Source organism: Dromaius novaehollandiae, chromosome 20 (assembly GCF_036370855.1).
Source record: "Dromaius novaehollandiae isolate bDroNov1 chromosome 20, bDroNov1.hap1, whole genome shotgun sequence".
Classification (NCBI taxonomy): Eukaryota; Metazoa; Chordata; class Aves; order Casuariiformes; family Dromaiidae; genus Dromaius; species Dromaius novaehollandiae.
The window spans coordinates 14,483,325-14,510,129 of NC_088117.1; the positions used below are offsets into that span (position 1 = coordinate 14,483,325).

The 26,805-nt window shown below is 38.3% G+C and overlaps 1 protein-coding gene across 2 annotated transcripts in view; it reads left to right on the forward strand.

Annotated features, from left to right (window-relative positions):
- The window catches only part of RALGPS1 (Ral GEF with PH domain and SH3 binding motif 1), a 133,874-nt gene extending 109,124 nt beyond the window's left edge, over positions 1–24,750 (forward strand). Inside the window, exons 14-22 of one of the 2 annotated variants that reach the window (XM_064524021.1) lie at positions 10,410–10,536; positions 11,450–11,601; positions 12,811–12,862; positions 13,135–13,215; positions 15,568–15,673; positions 16,466–16,558; positions 16,735–16,840; positions 17,725–17,816; positions 24,555–24,750. In XM_064524021.1, the coding sequence (XP_064380091.1) occupies positions 10,410–10,536; positions 11,450–11,601; positions 12,811–12,862; positions 13,135–13,215; positions 15,568–15,673; positions 16,466–16,558; positions 16,735–16,840; positions 17,725–17,816; positions 24,555–24,587 (842 nt within the window). In that variant the 3' untranslated portion in view covers positions 24,588–24,750. Of the gene's footprint in view, positions 1–10,409; positions 10,537–11,449; positions 11,602–12,810; positions 12,863–13,134; positions 13,216–15,567; positions 15,674–16,465; positions 16,559–16,734; positions 16,841–17,724; positions 17,817–18,617; positions 23,045–24,554 lie in introns of those variants that run through there. The other variant, XM_064524022.1, reaches the window with a different exon arrangement.
- The last annotated feature ends 2,055 nt before the right edge of the window (positions 24,751–26,805 follow it).

The window sequence follows — 26,805 nt, forward strand, 5'->3', positions numbered from 1 at the left end:
TAGTTAAGTAAGTTAAAATGAATTAAAATTGAGAGAGATTTAATTAAGCATGAAGGCAATGATTTATTGCTTATTTCACAACACTAATAGAAAAAGATATAGCCATATGTTAGTCTTGAGTAGTTCCAATCTAAAGTATGTGTATACCAGTAATGAGAGATTTGACCATGGACAATTAAAAATAGCACATTTTAAGGTATTTGAGTCAACATTATTGGATTCAAATTAGTTTGAGATTGTCTTTCCACTTCAGCCATTATGAGTCAGGAGTAAACCCGCTGCAGTCAGCAAGCTTATAATGATAGGAGATGATCTGAAAGTAGTCTAGGCAGTAGTTTCATGTTCAAGTCAATAGTTTAAAGAATAGGAGTCTGAATATAGTGATTTTATTGAAATGTAAAGGCTCTTGGCCCATTTAGGGCAATTGTCAGTTCAGTTCCTCTGATACATGGAAAAGTAGATGTTATTTATAGCTAAGTCTAGTTGAGTTCCACATGTAACATACTTTCTTATAGGCTGCTGTATGTTTCCAAGTATGGAGAAAAAGTCTGATATTGTGTTAATGATTCCAAAATCTATTAAGGACATTAAGAGCAGGGAAGAGTGTCTTTTCAGGTCCTAAACTGTAGTTTCTTGTGTTAATGATGGAAATGGAGTTTCCCTTTCAGCATTGCAACTTTATCTTGTACACAGCTCCTGCTTTCCCTCCTTCAAGAGAAGATAAACAGTTTATTCTAGCCAGGGACACTGTGGGTTTCTTTTTTCCGCTTAAAGTGTCTTTAGGAGTGTGAGACTCAATAAAAGCAGTTATATTCTCCAGTATTTCTGTTTGCAAAATACTGGAGAAAACCATGTGTCCATTTTCCAGTTTGATTGCCAACCAGTTTTCCAGTAAGTTTGAACAGGAGGCAGACATCTGATTAAAGTGGAGGTCTCACAACAGGGTATGTTTTGTATATTAGTGGCTAAGATGGTCTCATTTAATTACTAAATTCATATATAATTGTGAATAGTGCTTTCACAAGAAGGTTTCATGCCTTCTGTAGCACTGTAGAGATTCTGGTCTCTTGCAACAAGCATTTAAAAAAGAGCTTTAAACAGTTTAATTTTATGTTTTCAGGAACTGTGTGATTCACGCAACTTCTTTGGCAGCAACTTAAGTCTGTTCTGTCTGTTCATTCCGCCTTGCTATGGTGAAAGAGAGAGAGAGGGAGAGAGAATATATCTGGAGAGCTTTTAGTATGCTAACTGTTCACAGTTTCCAGTTGAATTAGCTGTAAAAGACATCTGTGTTCTTGCAGTGTTGGCTATGAGGTGCCCACATTTATGGTACAGCCAGCAGACAGATTGTTTTAGAAGATGTAACTCAATACATTTTCCCAGAACAAAAGAAGATATTTAGTGTAGTATATAGTAAATAAGTTGTCCTTCTAAGTAACTAATTATCCTTAGAATTTGCAAACTAAGTATAGGTCAGTACAGAAAACTTTATGCCTAATTTCTACATCATCTTCATGAGTTCAGGGATCATGTCCTAATCAGAATATAGAAAATAGGGCTGCGCCATGGACAGTCCTTAATTTGAGGGAAGTTGTTATGCAATAGTTTGGAACATTCCCCTTCCCCACCCCCACCCCCTGCCTTTTTTTAGTAGGCCCTGGCATAACTCTTGAGAGGAGAATAACTAGACCAGAGGTTTTACCCTGTCACTCTAGCAGGAATCTGGAGTAGTTAACCTGAAGCCAGTATATTTCCTTTTTTGTCAGTGAGGTAGAATTCAGCCCATTATGTTGAGTCCATTCAGCTTTGAAAGTTGCTGAAGAACTTTTAATATTTATTTTAGTTAATTAAAAGCAGTTGCTTTGTTTTATCAGATGTGAAGTATATGACTTACATGTAAGAGCTGAAAACAGAAGGAAGAGACACTGGGATGTTTGCACATTTGTAACCCTCTGGCAATAGGTATACTACACTAGTGACGTCTCTACGGCACTCCCAGCATTTTAGATTCAAAAGAAAGCATCATTTTCCATGTAAACACTTAGTCTGACATTTAGTTTTGCCATTTGTTTTACTGGTTGCTTTGGCAACCAATAAATAGTTTGTGCTAAGTGCTTTAGCAGCCAATCGTTTTGTAAAAATGAGGATTGTCTAATCCTCCTGCGAGTCCTTGATTATTGCTTCATGCGTATAGTGTCTGCTTTCCTTATGCTGTATTTAAGGTGGAAATGGCAGAACTTCTTTTTCTCCACAAAAGTTTACAGCCCATCCAGAAAATTTCGCCCTTGAGTTTCAAACTCAGGTCAAATCTCTTCCTTTGTGATGCATTCCCTACAAACATTTAAAATTCATTTGCATATTTTTGAAGGCAATTAGTATCAAACAAATGTGTGGGATTCACATGTTTTTATCAACCACCAGATCCAGACAGAATTACTGTATTGTGTGGTTTTTTTCCAACAGACCAAAGTTTCTCAGTAATTAAATTGTAGAAGAGCATTCTGTCAAAGCACATACAGAGTGATCAGGGAGAAAATGACCATGCTCACTTTTTAACTTATTTATCACTTCATATTAGTTTCTACAACTACCTAACCAAGCAAGTCTGTTTAATGTCCTGATTTGCTGATATTTATTTTAATTGCCAACCTATTACTCCCTAGGAATTTTAAGAACATATTAAACAGCCAGACAACAAGGGATTTTACTACTCTTTTTTGTCTCTTCCTTGAGAGCAGCCACCTGAAATAATTTTTGCAAAAATTGTTTTTTGCTCATTTGATTAATGTATTTTTTTCAGCTCCGACATCAGAGTTTCCCTTCAGCTATGCTCTCACAACGGGTATGTCTTCACTGCCAGCACGGGTGTCATTCAAGCTCATGCACTACCCCGCAGATCCAGCTGCAAGAAACTCAGCGTTGTTGCTGAAGGCAGGGTTTTGCACATTCCACTGGTGCAGTATAAGTAACACAAATACAGGAAGCACTTAAAGGAAGTACACTCGAGTCTGTTTACAGTGCAGTCCTAAGTTGATTAGGGATATGGTTAGCTATATTTGAGCTTAATAACAGTGGCACAGACAAAGGTGTGCCCCAGGTTTCTGTTGATCTTGCCCAGTTTGCTTCTGTCCTTGCTGACTATATTAAACTAGACCAGTGAGCTTACCTATACCGTAATTTCATCTTTCACTGCATTATTAACATACTTCCACAGTCCTACTCTGAGATACTGGACTGAGCACTACTGGGAAGACTTCTCTAGGGTCCATTTTGTATTTTATTTGACATTTCATATATTAACATCAACAAACTCCCTTCTGTGTCCACACCACTTAATTGGTAACAGCTGGTCCCCTTTCTGGCAATCTTAGCAAAAAAGGAAGCCAGAATTAAATAGTCCAGGAAGACTGAACTTCTTTGTCACACATGCACACACGTTTTTCATAACACAGATGGGGACAGGGTGAATAGATCTGCGCCTGCTTAAGCTATACTTGCCCAGTAAAGGACATCAGTCTCCTGAGATGACAACCCAGCATGATTCACTGTTGTACTTGAATTTGTGGGAAGGAAAAGTATAACTTAGAATGCTTCTCTGTTTGAAACAGTTCTGTTTTTCTGTCATTATTGGCAGACAGCTTTTTATTTTAGCTAAATACATTACAAAAGATTGACCCACCTATCAGTGTTTATTCCTCACTGCAAGCAATGAATGAAAGCCTGCAGCTTTTGGAGTTAGCCTTTAAATTAGTGGATTTAGTTAATGCAAATGTGAACATAAGGCAAAGACTGTATCAAAGCAGGACCACACTTGGGAAATAATTGTGTGTCTATTCCAAGCATTCTTGGCACAGGTAGGTGGTAATGTTTGGAAAAAAAAAAATTAGACCGAACTATTCTTGTTACAGATTGAAGAGAGAATGTACGAGACAGTAGGGGCTATGGAGAACATCATCTAATAGATTAACCAGTAAATTTGATGTGGAGTCCTATAAACATAAAATAGGTCTAAAAAATGGAATCTGGAAGTAAAGTGAAGGAAAAGAACTCCACGTGCTCCAGATCTCTCTCCTTCTCCCTCCCCCTTTCAAAATTTGGGAGGGGGGTTGCTTGAACAAAGCAAACCAGTTGACTTTGAGGGAGGAAGGAAATGCTCTGTACTTATAATGACTTTTTTTTTCAGTGACTACATGGATAAGTTTGTCGTTAGACTTTTTTAAGCTGCCTTCTGATTTTTGAGGAAAGTAAACCTGCACATTTTGCTTGAAAATCTACTAAAGGCTGTAATAAATCAAGGATCATTGAGAAGTAGAAGGGAATCAAAAAAGAACAAGCTGTAGTTGGTAAAGTGCAGATTGGAAATTAAAGAAACTGAGAATGATTTTGAAGGAAAATGTAAACAGATCTTCAAGCATATTAGAACTAGAAAGCACTTGAGAAAATTGTGATTCATCTGGACTGTCAGTGGGGGGAAAAAAAGCTTAGAGAAGGAAAGGACAGTGCAGCAAAGCTAGACTGTTTATTTGCAGCAGTCTTAATCACAAATTCTGTTTAATATTTCCATAGCCTTAATATATTCTTCTTAAATTTAAAAATGAAAACAGAATGTGGATTTGCTGATGATTAAAAATGTAAATTCTGGAATAAAACAGTGAATTAATTTTTATCTTCATGTGAAATTTCTAGAATTACCCGTCCTTGACTGCTAATATAGACAGACTAATGCTCTCTACCAATTACTGTCCTTAGGGAAAAGAAATGCATGGCAGAGTAAGGTTTCCAAATTACTTTTTATAAATTTATTTATACCTTTAGTTGTTATCTGGTGTGGCAGGGGAAGGGGATTAGAATAGGATGCTAATTAGAGCAACAGGGATCATGTGGCAGATGCACAAAATCCTTATGCCCCCTTTACTTCCAGGAGGTGATTTTAAAAATAGTTTACAGCTCCTCCGAAGAAAGGGTGCTTCATGCAGTAATGAAAATCATCTTCATAGCCTGTATAGCAACAGGCCTTTCCACGCTGTTTCCAATCAGAGCAGGCAGACTTAAATTTGTCTCACCAAAACACACTGGGTTTTTTTGTTGGCGTGGCCTTTGGGGGGGGGGGGGGGGCGCAAGGGGAGGGACAGCCAAGCACTCCGGTACTTGTTCTTGATTTGTTCTTGTTTGGGAAGCAGGCATAATTTACGTCTCTCTTGCATGTTGGATGCGTTAATAGGATTTAGTTGAATTGTAAAGGAATACTTTGAAAATGAAAACACTGCTTTTAAAATAGCCATCATTCTAGATTTCATTCTTTTTGTGTTTTTGTTGATTCTGTGCACAAAATTCTTTACTGTCTGTTTTGCAAGTAGGTCTTTGTATATGAAAGTTTTTATTATCACCCATTGACTTTGTTACAATGGCAGCAGAACAGTAAAAATTTACTGCAGAGATTTAGTAGAGTCTGTGGCTTTGAATGTCATTATTAAGTTTTAGGAACAGAGCCGGTAAAACCTACTTTATTTCTTAGATGCTCATCAAAAAAATAACAAATAGTTGAGACTGTTTTACCATCCAAAAAAAACACCCGTGTCACTTGGTTTTTCAGCATCTGATATGTAACTCGTTTTCAGTTTTCTGTTTGGATGCCTACTGTTAGTTTACTGATTGATATTCAGCAGAGAAAAATTGTGAACTATAACTTCTTCCCTTGTTGCTTTTTTTGAAAGCTCTGGAGACTGTAGATGTTCACATGTTCTACTGAAGGATTGCAAAAGTAACATTCATTTATAACATTTGAAGGATTATTCATGGAAAAATTATGCAAAGGAAAAAACAGTGAGATCCTTTGGGATATGTGTAAACTTTTCCAAATGTTCTTGCCACAGATCTCTAAACAGCACTCAGCTCATTCTGATGAAGTTGTCTCACATTTCCTAATGTAAACAAATTTTAATAATGTTTTAATATTTTTATACACTGTTTTTTGTACATGTCAGCATAGCCTTGAAAATGATGCTGAGAAATAATGAAAACCAAACTAGCCCTTGTTCATGCCAGCTGACTGGAAAATCCTACTAAGAGTGCTTTGTCTCCATGAAAGGCAAAATAACAGAATAGCAATCATGGTAACAGTATGCACTAGGAGGGAAGCCAGGAGAGTAAAGAAGAGAGCTAGCAGTAGCAGATGACTTCACTTATTGGAAAAAAGGGGCAAAATAACTCAATCTCAAGTGAATTTAAGTACTGGAATTTTGTTATCAGCAGTATCAGGCATAGCTCCCCCAGCTAATCGCTCAGCAGTCTGGTATGTTCATGAACATCCCTTGTCTATGCAGGTTTCGTCAGTATCTTGCCACTTTGGCATCCCTTCTCAGCACGGGCTGTCTTACCCCTGTGCAGAAATGAGGTCATCTCTCCTGTGCCCTGTACACACTGACGTCCTCTGCACCCCAGGCTTCTTACTGAATTGCCTGTACCCTGCAGCGGAGTTCCTGTCCTGTGAGAACTCTGAACTTTGCAGCTGCCTCTTCATGGACAGAACAGATGCAAAGACTTTGTAAAAGTGTTTAGGCTCTGATTCTTTTTACCTTAGCACAAAGTTAGCAGAGCCTAGCTGTGTATGTTTCCTCCTCTTGCCTCGGAGATGAAGATGCACAGATACATGGAAAATGGTCACTCCAGAGTAATATCAGCATAGCTGATATTTCTGTCTTTATCTTATCTGACAAAGCATGTTGTTTTCTTTCATCAGGATCTCCACTATTGACACATCACTAGGAATTAGAATGAGTCCATTATCTCTTTTCACAGGACTGATTAAAACAATCACAATTGCCATGTATCATAGCAAGGAATCCAGGCTGGAACGGTTGGCTGAAGTTGTGAGGCTGCTATACCCTTTTCCACAAATTCTTTCACTCTTTACACCTCTAACTTTAGCCAGGCAGTATTTTAACCTGATCCGAATTCTGATACAACAGATTCTGTAATGTGTCTTCAATCTGAGATATAAAGTCCTTTTAGACACCTTACGTTATTTGTTTTGGTTTTTTTAATCAACTTTTCTGTTCTGGGTATGTCCAGTTAATGAAAGCTCTTGCTAAAATTGAGTTACAGTGATTATTCTTTAAATCTTTTTGTCCGTATTGTATTCATGTTAGTGTAAATTTCAAACCCATGCTTCCTGAATGGAGGTCTAATTTCCAGGAGAAGGACTGTAGCATGGAAATTCTCAAAGAACTATTTCTATTGGCAGATGACGTCTGTTATTTTTATAAGTTTTGATAGGGGTAGCATTTGAACCTATAAATACTTTAAAATATTTGCAGATAAATCCAGCTAACTTGGATTTCATTATGACTTGATTGTGTCAGCACAAGACTGGTTATTTTGCTGCTCTTTTTCTAGGTAAGTGGTTGTGGTGCAGTTTCTATGCTTTGTCTCCATGAACATTGTCTTAGAGTCAAAGAAATCGAACAGTTTTACTGCTTTGAGCTCAGTGACTCTCCATGGTGAGAAACTTAAACCTTTAAACACTTACATATTAGAAAATTTAACACAGTTATTTCGACATGTTGCATGGCTTCTGTGTGGAAAAGCACTGCATCATACTGGTACACATTTAGGGCTGTGCATTGCTACTCTTTAACCATTTATTGAGCATAATGTTTCAGTAGCTCTCAGTGAATTATAATGTTGTCTACTTAGAAGGAATTAATATAAACTGTAATTTAGAATCCAGTTTCTGGCACCAAAGAGAGAGACTTGAACAATGCAACAGAAAGCAATAGAAAACTGAACCGATTCTGCAGCCACATTAAGGGGCAAGTAGTGACTTAATGTATTACAAATTGGGATGATAAACTCAGAGTAGCCACATCAGCACTAAAGTTCTTGTTGAGTTTCAGATTATGCTCTTGGTCATATGTGCACATATGCTCATAATTTGCAGGAAAATTCTCTTTCAGGTGTCACAGTCTTCATGCTGGGTCTCAGTTCAGATATAGTTTAAGCATCTCAGCAGGCAGTAAGCAGTCCTCAGAATTTCGCTGTTCACCAGTAACATGAAAACATCTGACAGAAATTCACTGCAAACTGAGCATATAGAGAGGACTTTTCTCTGTGGACCCAATTGATCGTAAGGGCTGGAGATTTTAGAACAAACAAAGCTGTAAAGATTTATAAAACTTCTGAATGCATTTGGTTGGTCTCTGCTCAAATTTTAAGAATATATAATGAAATCTTGTAGTAAAAGACATTAGCAAAATACATGTTCTTGATAGGAATGCATTAGGTCTGAAAGTCTTGCCTGGTGAAATACTAAATTCAAATGTTTTTACACTAAACTAACCGCCTAATTGTGCTCTGATTCATTCTTTTTATATTCCAACCTGTGCTCCGCCTCCATGGCAGAAGAGAAAAATGAACTCGATAGCCCGTGCGGAAAAAGCTTTCAATGTCATCTTACAGCCCAAACTCAATGAAATTTTAATTGAAAATGCAGCAGAACATTGTACTCAGCCTTTTTCTTCAAATCTTCCCAGGCATATGGTTCTGGTTGAATCTCTGGATCAAGAAATGATTAAAAGTGCATTTTTTCAGAATTGCATTTGACCTTTAAACATAAGACCTTCTCTGAAGCCACATATGCCAGAGTGACTCACGCTACTAATGTCATGTTTCATAAATTCTCAAGAGTGTGATAAACAAATTGTAGCAAAGACAAGCAGTCAAAAGCCCTCCTGTATATAACTGTATACAGGAAGAAGGTAGAAAACAGTGTTATAAACTAATTTTTCTTTTTGTTCTCCCACTAAATTGATGATCTGATAAATGATATTACTGAAGGTTTATCTAATGAACTTTTGTTTCCTCTCTCCCTCTATTGGTAGAAGCAGTTTCAGCTTTCTGTTTGTTTTGAGGCTCCTTTACATGTTAGTTAAACAGCATGATGGATGGTTTGATCAAATTTATAGAACACTGTATGGATAAGGTTCTTCCTCTTATTGCCAGAGAACAGCCTTTGTAATTCTTTCTAGTGATGACTCAGCTCGTAGTGACATTCCTGAGTCTAGGCTATGGGGAAGTGAAAATACAAGTAATTGGGAATTGGTTCGTGTATCTCACAAAACTTGATGTCAATCTAGATTGCAGAGTGGATATAGACAGTGAAGCACCTTGCATCTGTTTTTTTGGTTTGGTTTGGTTGGAGGTTTTTTGCCTTTTAGCAGGACGAACTTATTACTCTTTCTCCTGTTCCTTCTTGTGTCCCATGAATGTTCAAGGCAGAAGCAGCTGATGAATAATTTCTGTGTTTGGGGAGGAAGGGAGCTGGAGACATAGCAGATGCAGAATCATTTCAGATACAACTAGCTGTCAAACTGTGCCCCAGAATGTTTTTTCTGCTGCTATTTATCACTAATTTGAGTCCAGACATTTCTGAACGGATTCTGATGATAGCTCTGTGTGGTTTTTCACATCATGAAGCTTCAGTGTCTGTTGACCTCTTATAGGCAGTTTCAGATTAGAGGCTAGAAGTCGAATAGGCTAAGGTCCCTGGAGCCTCCAAGAAGTGGTTCCTGTAATGTATGGGGAAGTTTGTTTTCCTGCTACCTGATTTGTACCAAGTCTGGAGAGGTGGGGCAGGCAGCCACTTTTCATGACCATCGCTCCCACTTCTGTCATCAGTGCTGACGCCACAGTTAAATATTTAAAAATGAAATCTTTTTATTGTGAAGCCAAGAATAGCCTTACATTCACTGAAGATGATGATAGGCCATGTTGTTCTCTGCTGTATTGCAAAGTTCACTGCCAGCCTTTTGCAAACAGCATCAAGGAACTGGAAAAAGAACAGCTTGCCCGTGTTTTCTGTGGGGCCTCATTAAATCTGTAAAATGAGAGAAAGAATAATTGCAATGAGACATCCCTAAAGCTTGTAGATGACTGAGAAATAATACATCTGTATGGCCATTAGAAACATGAAAAGCCCCTGCTTTCTCTTACATGCTTAAGCTGTGAGTCAGTATGACCAAATTGTTTACAGTTGATTGGAATTGTGAATAAAATTCAGAACATATGTGTGAACATTCCTGCTCACACCCGAAGTACGAACTGACTTTATGGCCCTGCATAGTACACTTTGGCATATCCAGCTGTTGTGTGGATGCCAAGACTTTTTGTAGGAGTTCATCCTTAAAAGTATGTCTAAAGCTGTTTTGAAAATGTCTTCTAGACAGTTCAAGAAAATAAAGATGAATTCTTAACAGAAATGGATGGTGTAACCCCATTATGCAAGAAACACTTTTCAGAAATGGTGCCTTCTGGGTATCTATAATAATTCATTTTAATCAATGGCTAAACAAAACAGCCTGTGAAGTTTCTGTTCTTTGCATGACTTCAGTGTTAATTGATCTCTCTTTTAGGTCCATCTGAAGTGTCCGCAATTATGAAATTCAGCAGGAGACCAACATGTCCTGATGCCTCAGTGGCAGCAGGTCTACCAACACCTCCCGTACCACGGCACAGGAAGAGTCACAGTCTGGGAAACAAGTAGGTACTCCAGTCTGTCTCACCCTCGAACAAGTCATCACAAAATCACAAAGGTTTAATCTAGCAGTAGAACACTCTTTGGTATTTGCTTCTTCCATTTCTTGAATTGTCGGAGTGCTTCAGATTTTACTGTGTATTCTCTAGGTTTTCCCAGTGAGGTACCTTGACACTTTGTTATTTCTACTAACACTATTTTCTGCTAGTGCCAGAAAATAGCAGTACTCAAAAGCTGCTTATCCACTTTGGTCTGTAGATGTCTGATGTGTATAACAGATTTTTTTTTTTTTTAAGTATCTAAGTAATACATCTAAGGAAACTTACTGTCTGCTTGGTGATCCTTCCTTATTATTGAGGAAAGTTGTGAGTTTTTTGCTTTGTTCTAGCTGGGTAACATGGATTACGTACATTTTTCTCTGTAACATTTACCTAGCTAAGCAAGAGCACCTGCCTTCCAGTTAAAGTTTCAGTATCTAACACATTTCACAGTTAATGGGTTAAGGAAAAAGAAGTGAGACTTTTCCAAAGTCGCAGAGTGCCAATGTATTAGTTCAGCTTAGCAAAGGACCACTAAGCAGTGGATTCGCTGCTTTTTCTACCTTTGTTTCTACCCAAGTAGTTCAGCTTCTGTACAGAGAAGAGTCAGAAAACTTAATGCATTTTTGTAGGTGGGAATTTACAATGGTTAATTGTAAAGGCCACAAAAAAATGAAACTTGTTTTGGTAGTCCAGGAGCATATGTACAAACAGTAGGAAAATGTGAGAAGTACCATTTAGCTGCCTGCTGTTTAAGAAGGTACTGACGTTTATGATCACTGTATGGTGAGGCATAGCCTGAGTGGAAAAATCAGGAGGGAAGGGTTGTTACCAGGTGACGTAAGAGCTTTTCTGCGTTTGTCTCCTCCTGGTCCTCCAGCGCCATGTGTCAGCTCAGCGTAGTGGAGAGCAGAAGCGCCACGTTCCCGACGGAGAGGCCGCGCCACCTGCTGGACGACAGCGTCCTGGAGTCGCACAGCCCTGCCCGCCGCCAGGCGCTCGGCTCTGTTGTCTCTAACGGCGTTTCCGTAGGTGAGGTCGGCGGGGAGACCTGCTGCGGGCAGAGGCACCTGCTTTTCTGTACTGGTTCTCTTGAAGCTCACAAAGATGCCCAAAAATATGAAATCAGGAAAATCGTTAGCTACTGGGCAAAGACTGGTCCCTCTTATAGAAGAGAAAAGGTCAGAACTGCTACTCAGCTACCTATTCAACTTTATCTTAAACAACTTTCCTCAGTTACTTACTGATGGTTTGGAGAGAAGTGGCATAAAGGAAGATTGTCTTTGTCTATGCTCTGTACGTAACATGGACTATTTGTCAGTTTTCACCAGCAAAAGAAAAGAAAAGTGCTACTGAAAAGAGGATATATTTCAAAAGCTACATTTCACAAAAAAAAACTTATTTTAATGGTATATTTTAGAAGATGGGAGAATAGGATAGCTGTGCTCTCTGTGAGACTTCAAAAGAAGCATGGTGAACTTGTACAAGATGATGACAACCATACTGTGGTGTTATAATTAATAAAATAATTACAATAATAAAAACAAAATTACTATCTCTAGGATAGGAAATAGACTGTGAGGGCTAGCAGGATACTTGATCAAGGAGAGCTTCACATTAAGATAGTCTTTAAACTTCTGAAAATACAGACACAGCTCATTCTGTATTATACTGAGTGGTAGAAGATCAGTCTTGGGCAAATTAGAACAATCTGTATGTATGAGTCAAGTAGCTGTGCCAAGGAAGGTGGGAGAAGTTGGTCATGGGCTTGGAAGAGAAATAGGGACCACCATTGTGAATGCCATCCCATTGATTTGTTATGGCTCCAAGCAGCAGCACACAGCTGCCATACTCTCCGAACAGTGATACCATGTCTAATACTCTAATAACTTTAATCCACCTACAAGTGTTGTTGTAGAAATACTGTCTTACAAACTGACTTTATTCTATTTTCCTGAAGTACTCAGCTTTTTGAAGGAAAAGCAATATTATAGAAATGAAAATAACATGCAGACATTTGGTATTTAAAACACAGCATAAACATAAATGGGAAGCCTCATGTAAGCCTCTTCCGATTTTAGATTTTACCTTAAACTCTGAAGACTTCAACTCTGAGGCGTGATTTGAATAAGCAGTTTCCATAGTACTATATAAAGATTATTCTGATGATCCACCTATATTGGCATTTTATTTTCCCTTAGGTGGTTTTCTTACTCCTTCTGTGTATTCCTCCTTTTCTAGATAGCAGTGAAAGCTCAGAATTTAGTGAGGAACTGTCTTCAGGGCTTGAAAGGTGAGTTAGTCTTCATTTACACTAACTCAGCCCTATACAGAATTAGCTAAAAAATTCCCGAATGATCCCTAACACAGAAAACCCTAAATCAGGAGTTATTTTTATCAAATTATTGATCGGTTAAGAAGAAATGGTAAACTTTTTGAAGTAAACCGCTGTAAACTTGCTGTTGTTTTTCCCATGGGAACTACTTCTGTCATGTTTATCAAGCTCTAATTGTTGAAGATCTCAGACTAGAGTTTTCCTCATGAGATATTTACATTCACAAACAGGGGTCGTTTGTATGCCACGCTGGGGCCCAACTGGAGGGTACCAATCCGGAATTCTCCCAGGAGTCAAAGCTGTGTCTACAGGTACCATTCACGGTCTACCTTGCTTAGTGTGTGGTGCTAACCTTTCATTTGAGTCTACACTTTCCTAGCCTAATGTATTTTGTGAAGAAAAGTGTCCCTGTATGACCATATTAACTCATAGGAATCCACCTGATGAAGCAGGGCAGAAGTATCTTTGCCAACAGACTGGCCAACCTGGGAGGCAGGGCTTTAAACTAGGAATGACGAGGAGGGAGAGAATGGCCAACAACCAAGTGGTGGATGGGGCTGTCAAGCAAAGGGCCTGGGGTGATGTGAGCAGAAGGGACCTCTTAATCAACAAAACAGAGCTGATGTGGAATCACCCGAGCGTGTGCAGGTGAATAAGGACGTGCCTGTGGGACCCCGTTGTGGGGAAAGCTCTCATACCCTTCCTGGGAAATCCGCACCCTGGGAGCCTCTCTGAAGCACCCGTGCACTAACGCGCACAGCCTGGAGAACAAACTCCAGACTACGCGCTGCAGACCTGTGTGCAGCTGCGTGGCTACGACCTCGCTGGGATCACGGCATCGTGGTGGGATAGCTGGTGCCCCTGGAGCGCTGCGACGGACGGGCCGGGAAGGCGAGGAGAGGGAGCTGCCCTTTGTGGGAGAGAGCAGCAGGAACGCGTGGAGCCCTGCCAAGGGAAGGGAGAAGAGCCAGCCGGGAGCTCCTGGGTCGGGATTAGCAGGCAGATCAGCAGGGCTGACGCTGCAGTGAGTTTCTGCTATCGGCCACCTGATCAGGTAGAAGAGGTAGATGAGGCCTTCAGAAAGCTGGGAGAAGCCTCACATCACATCCATACCTGACCTGGGCTTGAAAAATTCTGTGACAGCAGGAAGTGAAGAAGTATATATGAACAATAAAGATAATAGACCTCAGAAACAGTATTCTGCAAATACTGAGATTTTGTCGGAGTTTAAATCCAGTCAGTTTTTGTCTGAATCAGTTTGCTCCAGCCTTTGTAGCAATGTTGATACAGTATGTAAATATAAGCACAGCCATTTCATCTGAGCAAGTAAAATCTACCAGCAACAAAAGGTAGAGTAAGTTATAAAGGAATGTAAATGTATACGTTACAAATAAATAGAGGAGCAAATTATTAAACAATATTCCAGTGACTGCCATTATACCTGCTTCTGGAAAATGCTCTTACACGTCTATGACAAATTTGCTTCAAAATTTATATGAGCTAGAAATTTAAACAATAAGAAGCCAAAAAAAAGAAAGGCATATTAAATCAACAAAAAGAATTAGTCCCTAAAACATGTTTCTCACATTTATCCATAGTTAAGTAATCCTAATGCTTGCATTCATTCTTCCTTTTCAGGAATCCTCTTCTGCTTCTTTTATAAAACTCTTACAATTTGCAAGAATGCCCATTAGCGCAGATAGGGCGATTCCATTTAACCAAAGAAGAAGCATCTGCCACTTTGAAGTGCAGCTCTTTCATTGGTGGTGTTGCTGTGAATATCGCTTCGAGCAGTGTGTGTTTATATGATTTTGTCAAGCTTGTTCATAATAGAATGGTGTTTCTTTCACAACTGAATGGTAGATCACATGCATATCCTTTTCCTTGTATTCATTATCACATGTGATTTAATTGGCTCTGGTAAACTGCATTGGCCCTTCTTTGTATAAAAATGTCAGGGCCGTAGTCACATGGCAATGAAAAGAGATGAGCAGCAGATAATTCTAGTAAATCATCACCTGCCAGTCTACCTGGTTGTTATGTTCTTAATGACCGTCCACTTTTGTAACTTAACCTGTACTTGGGTGTCTTTGGTTGCAGCATTTTTTCCACTGGTGTATGTAGGAAGCTCTGTGTTCATACTGCACAAGGAAAAGATATTCTAATTGCTATACATTAAGTTAATCGCATTATTATTTAGTTTTCCCAACTTCTGTCCAGTTAGCCAACATAATTTTATTCATTCTTTTTGATAGCTAAAGTTTATTTTGAGATAAAATTACATTTGCGGGAAATTTTGTTACCAAAATAATAAGCTGCAAGTTTCCAGAAGTCCAGATAATTTCTGCAGTTTACCAAGATAAAAGGGAAAATTACCTCTTTTCCCTTTGACTTCTGACCTCAGTATTTATTCTGATTTATTTTATTTTGTTAATGTCTAAGCCCCAAGAACAGAACCTTCTGTTAATCTGCTAAGGATTTTTCAAAGATCCGGTTCCTTTTTGATATTTAGGTCTGGAAAACATATATAATAGAGTTAATTGTCAGATGATACAATATATGCAAGATAATGCAGGAAAATGTATTTGGAGTTAAATTATGTTGCTTATTTTTTGTTCTTATTTGTCTGCTCAAATACGTGTGGGGATATTTTGTCTTTGCAGCCCAACAGGGGCCTGTAGCTGCACATTAGGTAGTTCCACAGGAGTCATTACCATGGAAGGGCCCTTAAGAAGAAAAACGTTGCTCAAAGAAGGCAAGAAACCTACTGTAAGTGCTCCCTTCCTGTGATTCTAATTCAGTAGTGGCTGTTTTAATTTGCAGGATTAGATTCAACTTGCAGCATGATACCAAAAAATAATATTCCTTTTCTAATCTATTGCAAAATCACTTTCTATTTAGCTGGGTTAATAAGGTTGTAATCCTCACCTGTCTTATGCTTTACAGCAGCTTTGCTTCTCCCTGTATATGCAAGTGACATCTCTAGATTGTGGCAGCAGAACAAGAGGCCAGCAGCTCTATAAGTCTGCACGCATTTCTGAAAGGCCAGAAACTTGGTGTCATGGTGAAAAAGGAGGGCTGCAAGGCATCCACCCTTAGCACAGGAGTAATGGTCATTAATATTTACCTAAATGGTTCTGATCTTACACATTTGGTAATTTTTCATTTTCTTTAGAGTTCACTGATGATTTGTATGTGAAATCCTCCTGTCCAATCCTAAAAGATTTGACGAATTGCAGAAATAACATTCCAGTGAATATTTTTGGCTAAACACAGAGGAGTAAAAGGTATCCTGTAGAAGGCAGCACACTACTCTGCTGTGAAGCAGTCAGTCCAGAGATTTTCATCAGGTGTTCAAGTAAGATGGACTGTGTTCATAGTCAGGCACCAGAATTTAGGTAGCTGGGATGGGTTACAGCAGAAGATACTCTGTATCTAACTCTCCATTCCTTGCTTCTGAACTTAAATTTGGCCGCACTTGGACTTGCTGGTGTATAGGGTTTTGGAATGTCTGAGATATGATAAGTTTTTTCCTAATTCTTTTTTTGCTTTCTGATTTAGCTCTCTTCATGGACTAGATACTGGGTCACACTTTCAGGATCAACTCTTCTGTACTTTGGAGCAAAATCTTTAAGAGGCACTGAAAGAAAACATGTAAGGCTTAAAATTTGTTCTAAAACCAAAAATTGCATATTCATAAGCAGATCTGGAAGGATATTTGAAGTGTACTTGCTATTATTCCAGGCTAAGCCACATCTGCACAATTTTTACAGTCAAAAATTAATTCCTGGTACAGCCTCAATTGTGACTGACTTATCTGTCTTTTCCAGTATAAATCCACACCTGGTAAAAAAGTCTCCATTGTGGGCTGGATGGTGGCACTGCCTGATGACCCTGAACATCCTGATATTTTCCAGCTAAATAACCCTGACAAAGGTAGGTGTTGCAGGATGGACCTTCTCTGTACTATATTTCATGTGTTTGTAGATAAAAGCACTTGCAGTGACACTCATTTAAAAGACTGAAGAAGGAGAATTTCAAGAAAGGGTACAAATGGAGTTAAACATACTTGCACAAACCCTGTGGTGCTTCTGTGGTGGCTGCAGAGGTTTTGCTGCATTTGACAGTTACTGTAAGATTTACAAGAATTGCCTGACTAATATGAGATTGCTTTCTTAAGATTGGTCAATATCGAATCTTGACTTACAGTGAGGCCAATTTAAATATTATGGAAAACCTTCAGACATCAGACTGTTTATCAAAAAAAATTTTTTAATAATATTTTAGATTACTTTTTAGCAATTGATTCTAAAGTGCCATAACTCTTCCACCTTGATCAAACTTCAGAAACTTTAAAAGGTCAGAAAGACCCTGGAATTATTTTACACTTTCAGAGGTTACATGAAATTTTTTGAGGCTTTCTTCCCTTCCCACATTTTCAGCTTCACAAGTTCACAAATATCAGAAACATCCATAAGAAGTTTGGCAGTGACCACAGCAGACTTAACGAAAAGAAAGCTAGCAGAAAAGTAAATCATATCTACTCACCTTCCTGGCTGGCTTTTCTGTGACTGTAATTTGGCCTTACTGTGCAATTACTCCTCTGAGCTTCACAGAGCATGTATGTTCTTACGCTCCCTTCACCCACGTTAGTTAACATACCTCCCATGGGCTCTACTGTATTAGCAAGATGCTATTTGACCGTTTGGGGTGCAAATTAATTTAACTATTTACTTAAGAACTTTGGCTTCTGCACAGAAATCCATTGACGCTATATTTCTGTCTGCAAATTTAGAGCCTTTATTTTCTTAATTTTGTAGGCAATGTTTACAAGTTCCAAACTGGTTCAAGGTTTCATGCAATATTATGGCATAAGCATTTGGATGACGCATGCAAAAGCAACAGGCCTCAGGTAAGGTTGTGAAACTATATTTCTACCCAATTTTTCTTATTTTCCAGAAAACCCTTACTAGAAGAAGATGCCACTTTTCAAACTGTGTGTGCACACAGTCCTGTGGGGACAGACATAACTCCTCGTTTTGTACATTGATCCAATTTTGTAATAGGAGGAATAAAAGTTATTTAAAGTTATTACAGAATTCCCACCAAAAATCACGATTTGTGCAGATCTGCCTATAGGCTTGGTGACCTTAATAGTGTACAACCTTTACAGTCACTGCTTCAAGTGAAGTAACCCCATCTTTACTTTGGAAGGAGCTTTCTCGTGAATAGAGTGGCAAACAAGCTATCATTTACTCTGAGTGGGTTCATAAGTAGCATTGAGGAGAGTGTCCCGTAAGACATTATGTTTGTCCTTTAGATAGCAGCCTCATTCTTCTGAGGAAAATGTTCATTCTTGAAGGGATTTTCAAAGGTTATATTACTAGGATGCTGCTCCATGTAGGAGATAAAATAGGATGGAGCTTGAGAATCTTCTTTATGCCCACTGTACCTCCCCTGCCGCAACACGTGCTGATGAATTCTTAAAATACTTTGATTGGATTTGGTCCATGAATAGAAAAACCGTTTGGGTCTTTATCTTTCCTTCCAGTTATGGGGTGTGGGCCCCTCTTTTGGGCCTGTTTGGGACTGATCACACTGTCATACTGAGTAATAAGTGGTCAGCCCACTGTATTTTGTCACCTTGTAGTTTGTTGATGCCGTAATAGTTTCAGGAGCTTTATACTGCTGAATAATTTACATTCTCTTCCAGGTACCTGCTAATCTAATGTCATTCGAATAATTTCCTCTCTTACGTGGTGTGACTTCAAGTGCCAAACTGAAGAAACAAACTCTTGTTCTCTAAGGAGGAAGAGGAGAAAAGAATGGTTTTTCCTGACATGAGCCAGCCACAAAAATTTCAGCACTTTCCTATGTAACTTGAAAGTGATTCTGACACAGCTTTTAAAAGCAGAAAGTGAATGTTGTCCTTAGGACCAGTTAGTCTCATGCACTGAGTGAAAGTAGACAATTTAGGTGAACAGAAGAGTAATCCTGACTACTACAGGGTTCTAGAGCCCTCAACTTTAATTTTGTGGTCACAGACTGCCCTGTACTGATGTTCAGCCACAAACTTTGCATCATATCTTCTGCCTATTCTTTTTTAAACTGTTCTTTTTATTATTAAGCTGCTTTGTGTGACTGAAGAACATTTGGCCCATGTTGGGTTTCAATTCTTTCTAATGCACAAAATGATTGACAGTGTTAACTTGCTGAAAAGTGTCAATTAGAATAGAAAATTGTAGAACATTTTTATAACTTAAGTGCACTGAGTTGCTTGGCAATGTGGCTGCCTCAGATTTTGTATCAAATTTCTGGACAATTTTGCTGTTCACATTTGAGCTATTTGGAAAAAATGTATTTTGGCACAGGACAGTTAGAATAGCCTTTTCAGTTTTATTCAATTCTGCTGCTCAGGAATGCCATGACAATGGATCTAAGGCTGTTTAAATTTATTATTCTGTTAAAAGTCTTCTTGGGTTCTTTTACTAGTGGTATGATTGCTTACATGTTTGTTTTTTCTTTAATCTGGATGCTATTCATTTTAAATCCCTGAATACAGGGAAGTGGGTATTCAGGTCTTCCATATCACATGACCCTGGCTCCTCAGAATGGCTCCATATAGTTATATTTCTGTTCTAGTTTCCTGTGGATGACTCAGTCCCACTTAATTCCAGGATATGATGCACCTGTATGACATACAGTACTGGTACACAGTGCTGCTGTTAAGAAATCGTGATGGGGATGAGAGCTAGACAACACTGGCAGTGTAGGAGGTACAAAGAAGCCTCCATCCCAGTGTCCTGAAAATTAAAAAAAAAAAAAAAAAAAAAAAAAAAAGAGAGAGAGACTGGAAGTGAGCCTTCTTCTCTGAAAGAACTCTCCCTAAATCAAGAGCTGTATCCGTGCTGCCGCCTAGCACTCTTATGTCTCAGAGTGCTTTTTGGTTCCTGTGATAAGTTAGCATTTTGTGTTTTAAACTCTTTTGCCATGACATCAGTATTCAGACTTCATTAATCTTAGGAAAACAAGTCTCTTCTGAGTTTTCTAAGACTTAATAAATGTCCTTAGAGTACGAGTGCTCTGCATCTTCTATGGTTTGGAATTAAAGGGCAAACTGCATGGGGCAGAGACCTGCAAGCCAAGCTCTAACTTACAAACCATGAAGAAATCAGAAGTCAGTTTATATGGACAAAGTCTGTATTGAAACAAGCTCCCTGGCATGAGGGTATTTATTCTGTGGACTTGCATGATTGCAATTTTTCAGAATTTTTTGAAACTTTTCTAACCAAATAGGAAAGTAACTTGTATTGTTAAATTTAGGTTGAGTGTAATTTTTGTGTTTTCTTAAGTGTTTGTGTTGCAGTCTTGAGAATGAAACCTGATACACACCAGCTTTTCAAGAAAGCCAGTTCCTGACAACTCCTGCATTTAGAACCTGGGGTGTGTGAGAGTTTATATAAAGCTAACAGTTTCTTTGGTAGCTCAGGAGTTGTGTAAAAAGAGCAGTAATGCAAAGTAAATTTATACCAAATTTTATTGCCAAATTAAAACAAGCTTTAACAGTGAAGAAGCACCTCAGTATCTGCAAGGATAAAGTATCCAACACTGTCAGAGCCAGTGTAGAAGCTTTAAAAGGGGGCGAAAGTCTGTCATCAGTATATGACTTCAGACTCTTAGAAAATGGAATAATCTGAATTGTTCTCCAAGACAGGGACACATGTGAATGTTTGTGATTAGTATCAATTAGATTATTGATGAGGATGCAGGGGTTACATGGACTGTCATTTTAATTAATGTGGTAAGATAGGTATGTGCCATCTATGACCATGTGTATTGTGTGTATTATTAGCACTCAGAATGTTTGGACCTTGTGCAACTTCATTGTTATTTTAGATTAGACCTACACCCTTAAAGCTGAGAACAGAGTCTTATTTCTCAGTCCCTGTGCAGATTTATAATAAGAGAGAACTTCCACGATTCAAGGGGTGCTGGATCACTGCCGTAGCAGAAACATCCCTGCATTCCTGGGTTTAAGTGTGTGTTGGAATATAGTATCCCACAGGACATCAGGGCTTTCTTATCAATTGTATTTAGATGAATTATCTCCTCTGGGTGCAAGAGAAGCCTCATTTATTTTAACAGCTTTGCAAGTCTCTAGAATTCTTGTAAGGACACCCAGATAATGAACTAAATTGGTAATAAGCAAACCAAACGCTTCTGTCGAGCATAAACGTGCATTTGGCCATCACATGCAAAGAAAGACTCTTGTGATATAAGGCTGAAAAATCAGGAGGCAGGGTAAAAGATCTAATGAAGGTATTGCCAGAATATTGTCTCTTATAGTGTAGCTATTTTTCAGGTAGGCCAACCAATAAATGTTTAGGAAAAAGAGGGCAGTATATATGCAATTAAATCTTAACTGCAAGTATCAAGGATGATGACCAAACCAATGATGCACTAACCAAAACAGAGATGTGTAAGGTTTTTAAAGGTTACCTTGTTTGTAGCCCCTTCCCCTTAAAAGGGAATAACCTGGTCTTTCTTAAATATAAGATTAATTTAAAATGGAACACTTACTGGCATGACATTTACATGCATTAGACGTATGTAAATACCTACTAATTTCTAATGTGATTCATTGGAAGAGAACACAAATGATTACTCATGACATTTTTTTCCATCATGTTGCAATTGAGATGAACTATTCCATGTTTTAACAGCTTTTGCTTATGTGTGAGTCTATCTCAGAAGGAACAGTAGCTGCTGACTGATACAGTAGCAACAGAATGAGCTGGTACACACTCAGACCTTGGTAGCTTGAGACTCCTAAAGCGTTATGTATGTTATTCTATTCACAAGAGGCAGAGCTTTCTATCCTTCAAAAATATACCTTTTTTCAAAATTAGCCATAAAGCCTGTTGGAGAAGTTACAAAATGGTCCATTTTCTCTAGTTTGTAAAACAGATTCCCAACTAGAAGGGAAGTATCTTTATCTGAAACCATGATAGGCCCCCAAAGTAGTGGGGCATGAAAAAGAGAAAACATTTCAGAACAATTCTTATATCTAGTCATTTGTCACTAACAGAAACCAGTGCATCTGTGGAGAAATGAAGCCCTTCAAGTAATCCTACTCAAAAACTTGGAATTTGGAAACGTGTCAAAAATAAATTGCATGCCTTCCCACTATTATCATTTGAGCATTAAAAGCATTATAGAGAAGAGAGATGAACCTAGCAAGTAATAGTCTTACACAATAGCCAAGTAAATGTCTTTTCCAGCACAATTGTGAAATTGCTGCATAATAGTGAAAAGAAAAAATTGAGAATGATGGAACAATATAAGAATATTATTAAAAATATCTCAGTCCAATTCTAGATGAATTTTTAAGCACCAGTTTGTAACTACTGGTTTGGGTTTTTGCTAGCATTCCATATCTGATACTTTTATTGTGAATTAAAAGCACAACGTGGTGCATATCAGTACTGGTTAAGATGCCATTTTTGCAAAAATATCACAAACCATACAAGCTTTCATCCATCAAAGAGACTAGCTATAACAATTGTGTAGAAATAAACCTTATCTCAGAATGACTGTTTTCAGAATTGTGAAGACATAAAATATGTTTAGGTGATATTATTAATTTATTAGCATGCAATTTTAATGTAATTCTGTGCCAAAACTGCATGTTTTTCCATACAGCACTAAAATGAGGCAAAGAGAGTTTTCAAGTTGCAACTCATTTGTCACATTATAGTGGATACCAGTTTCTACATTTTCATTTGTTTCTTGTGTAAACTGTTGCACTATTTTTGGCTGTATTTTCCAGCAGTCCACTGCATGCCATTTGTGTAAGGATTCTTTCTATAATTCTTGTGAATTGTCTTACCCATAATAACCACTAAACTTTTAACCCTTGTGTGGGAATTTAGGTTTTTGGCAAAGTATTTCGTTACCTCAGTCTTGTATCAAGTTGCTGTATTTTTCAGCTTGTTACATTGATAATGATTGTTTCACTAATTAAATACTTTAACGTAAAAAAAGTTTACTTTGACAGGAATTGCGTTTGGTTGTAAATTTAAACATGGAAAAGTGTGCAAAGTATGTATGCTGTTAAGAATAAAATACTTTGAAAAAGAATAGTAGAGGTAAAGAAGGAACTTTTCAGCTCAAAGGCAGCAAGCATGTTTTATTTGTGATTGAATGATGACACAGTTGAAGGATAGACTTTATAGTTGCATAACCTCTAATCATTTAATAACATAGATACAACAGAATCAAAATTTGTAACAGAAAACTGAAAATCCCTCCAAATTTGCAGTTCTTTCAAGTAGGACTTGAAAAGTCTGAAGAAGTGGAGACAAACCTATTCTATAGCCTTCCAGAGAAACATGTTTTATTACTCCCAAACCTACATGTTGACATAGACATCAAAGTAAATTTATTCACACTTATTAAACTTTATTTAGAAACCTGGGTTCTCATCTTCTGCTCACTGAAATCCATCAGAAAAAAACATTTCATCCACTATAAAAAAATCAGAGTAAAATCATCCGCCCTGCATTAAACAGTACAACAGTGAAGCCCTTTATAGTAATAGCTTCTGGTATTGAAATCTGAAATTTCCTTTCTGATTTCAGTGATGCATGTCAGAGCCTTGAAACGCTGAGCACCGTTGATGGGGGAGAGCCTCACCATCAGGTGTTTGTTAGAATTTTCTCTTGGGAAAGAATCAATGTGCAGTGTCCTTTTTTTAATTATTATGATTTCTTTTGTTATAAGCAGTATTTTTCACTACTGGAGGTAAATAGGCTCCACATTGTGAATGGCAAAGTGGATGCTCTAACTTCTGCAGCACCATAATTTTGTGGGAAGTTGCCTGAGAGATAAATGAGAAGTTATCTAATGTGAAGCTGAGAACAGAATGAGCTTGCATGGAAACAGCCGCTTTCAGTGCTGAACAAGAAAACATGCATCACCCAGAAACAGGAACCAAAACTTTTTTTAAAAAAAAAACATTGTAGTCCTGGAAATCATTTGGACCTATAGAATTTGCCTCCAGGGCCAAACCCAGTTTTTCATTATAAATATTTTTTGCTCCTCCTGTAAGAGTTGCAGACATAAAGGAGCCCTTAACTCAGAAGAAAGCATCATGGAGTGCCCCTTACATCTACCAAATGAGAGTATCGGTTTTAGTGGGGGAAGGAAATTGATCGGGATTCTTCTCCCAATAGACAACAGGCTAGAAAATAAAGCAAATGAGCATGTTCGGGAGGATGGGCAACACTCAGGATGTTCCATATTGCACGTTATTGTTAAAGCAGCAAATGACAGGGGAGAAAGGGAACTATTTTCTGCATTGCAGTATTTCAGTATGATGTTACATGCTTTTCTGATAAAATGCACAGTCAAAGATGAGTACCAAAGAGCTCATTAAATTTCTCATGATGAGCAGGCCTCTCGTTTTGTAACCTGGGAGAGGAGATAAAAATGAAATCTTTAGGAAGTTTGTTCCTACTTTACATGCCAAGTTGTGCTAGGTAAGTAAGTCATGGCACTGATAAATTGCCTTTATGTTCTGAGATCAGTAATGTTTGTTGCGGTATTTCCATAGCTGTGATCTATTAATATAAACTTTTTTTCTTTTTAGCAAGTTCAGAAAGTGTGCCAGATCTTTCCTTAGGGAGAGTGCAAAGAAGAAAGAAAACTGTTCAAAGTTTACCTGTCTCAGTAGACTACGGATGTGAGAACAAGACAGATTAGCCTATTAGGACAAATGAATACACCCATTTTACATCTGCTCAAACACACTTGTCCATGAGAAAGTGCAGATAATAAAGAATGCTTCCTCCAATTCATTACGCTTCTGCACTCTGCCTGTAGTCATGCGCTTCCTGCCAGAAATCAGCTTGTCAGCTTTAAGGAAGAGTAGACTGCGTTCGACATAAACATCCATGCTTCAAGTCTGAAAGCACAATGTTACTGAATATAAAACTAACGAGCAAGGTCAGAAAATACATACATTCATTCTAGTGTCTGTACAGGAAAAAGTCTATTCATTCCTGAAGACTAAAATAGTAGACACAACCAGGCAGATAAATTATTTTACATCAGATTTATTGCTTGATACTGCACCCTTAATAAAATGAGAAGTGTCATTTTTGAATGTATGGAAACACCCTGGAAACACTGGCAGTTAGTTGTTAAAAAATGGTTAGGATTTCCTGCAGCAGAACAAAACTTCATGTGAAATTGCATTCACGTGCGACAAACAATGGAAGAATGCCTTGTCTTTTAGGGGCAATGTCAAACTCACTGAATAAAGAGGTAAAAATGAAGAGCAAGAAAAGGGGCAGCTAGCTGGTGCAGAAATTTATAGGTGAAGGGGAAATGGGGAGATTCACAAAACGTTACTTCCTTTTAATGTGTCCTTTCTGCTGCTTTCAAGTACAGCAGTACTTGGAAGTCCAACTACTTCTGTCAGCTCTGGTTAGCAGTACAATTGTTTTAATCCTACCAACAAATATGTATCACTGGGGAGGAGGGGGGGAAGCCACCACAGTCTTGTTGCACATACTAGCCTCAGAAAGTATACATTCATGATTACTGAGGGGACGTGACTTTCAGATCCTGAGGATGAATGCAGGTCTGAAGCAGAGGAAAAACAAGTTTTAGCACAAATACTGAGATATGTTAAAGTTAGAGCAAGTTACTTGTTTAAAAAAGTGGGGGGGAGGTTTTCAGCACTTTTCAGGTCATTGTGTGAAGCTGAGCACCTTTTATATTGTATCTGAGAGTTAATAGTACACTGTCTTAAATAGATTATCATTTTTTTCTATAGAAGCATCTCACATAATGAACTCCTCCATGACCAGAGTTTTCTAGGTACTACATCTCCACCAACACTAGGTGTAGTTCAGATGTACAGTTAATTTTTAAAGAACTAAGATGAGATGCTAAAGACAATAAAGTAAGAGAATTCATAATTGTGAGCAGATAATTAAGCTTCTGGAGCAGTCAACACCAAGAGAAAGCTAGTGGTTACTCACCTCTAACAAAGAAGTTGAGCAGATTCATACAGTTTTGAATTTGTATCATGGGGACAGTGTAGTTGTCTTCCATAGGATTAGAAATAGAAGCCCACCAGTATTCATAAAAAACCCTATAACCCCCTGAGCAGCTGTGCACAGCACAGCATAACCCGACATGAAGTTGCCCTAGGCCATGCTTTTGTCTTGATATCTACCCCAACTGCGTGCTCACACAGTCTCTTGTAAGCAGGCACTGTATCCAGAGGTGCAAAGGGCTGTGAATCCAATGGGTTAATTATAGTCAATTACCAGTAAGGCAGGAAACATTAAGAAGATACCTAGCAATTCCTGAGTGGTGAATGTCCTGATTTATGGTTAGGAGAAGCATCTGTGGACCACAGGTGGATACTCAGTTCCTTAGATATCCCTGGGAGTCAAGCTTCCTCAGTTTGCTGCCCTCTTTGCTCTAATGAATCAAAGAAAGGGGGAGGTCATGTAACGTCAGAGCTACCAACTTCTCTATCAGCTAAGTCTTCAGATCATCATATCTACTGGGATCATCCTGATGGTGGCTGGAACTAGCATGTTGGTATCTTGTTATTTCCCTGCAGTTGTGTGAGCTTGCTCAGCTGCTCTCTCAGTGTGGATAGATGTGCACTCACTATAATCCCTTAGCGCTATGATACAGGCCATCTAGGTGGAATTGTTTACAAACCAATCTCTTTTTGCTAATTTTTTTTTGTTTGACGTTGTTGTAGTAGTTAGAGGAGATTGGAGTTAGGCTTCTGTGAATTGTGGTCTATCAAATGCTTGCATGTCTCTCAAGATATATTTCGTATTTGCTGTTAGTTGGATTTCCAATGATGGCTA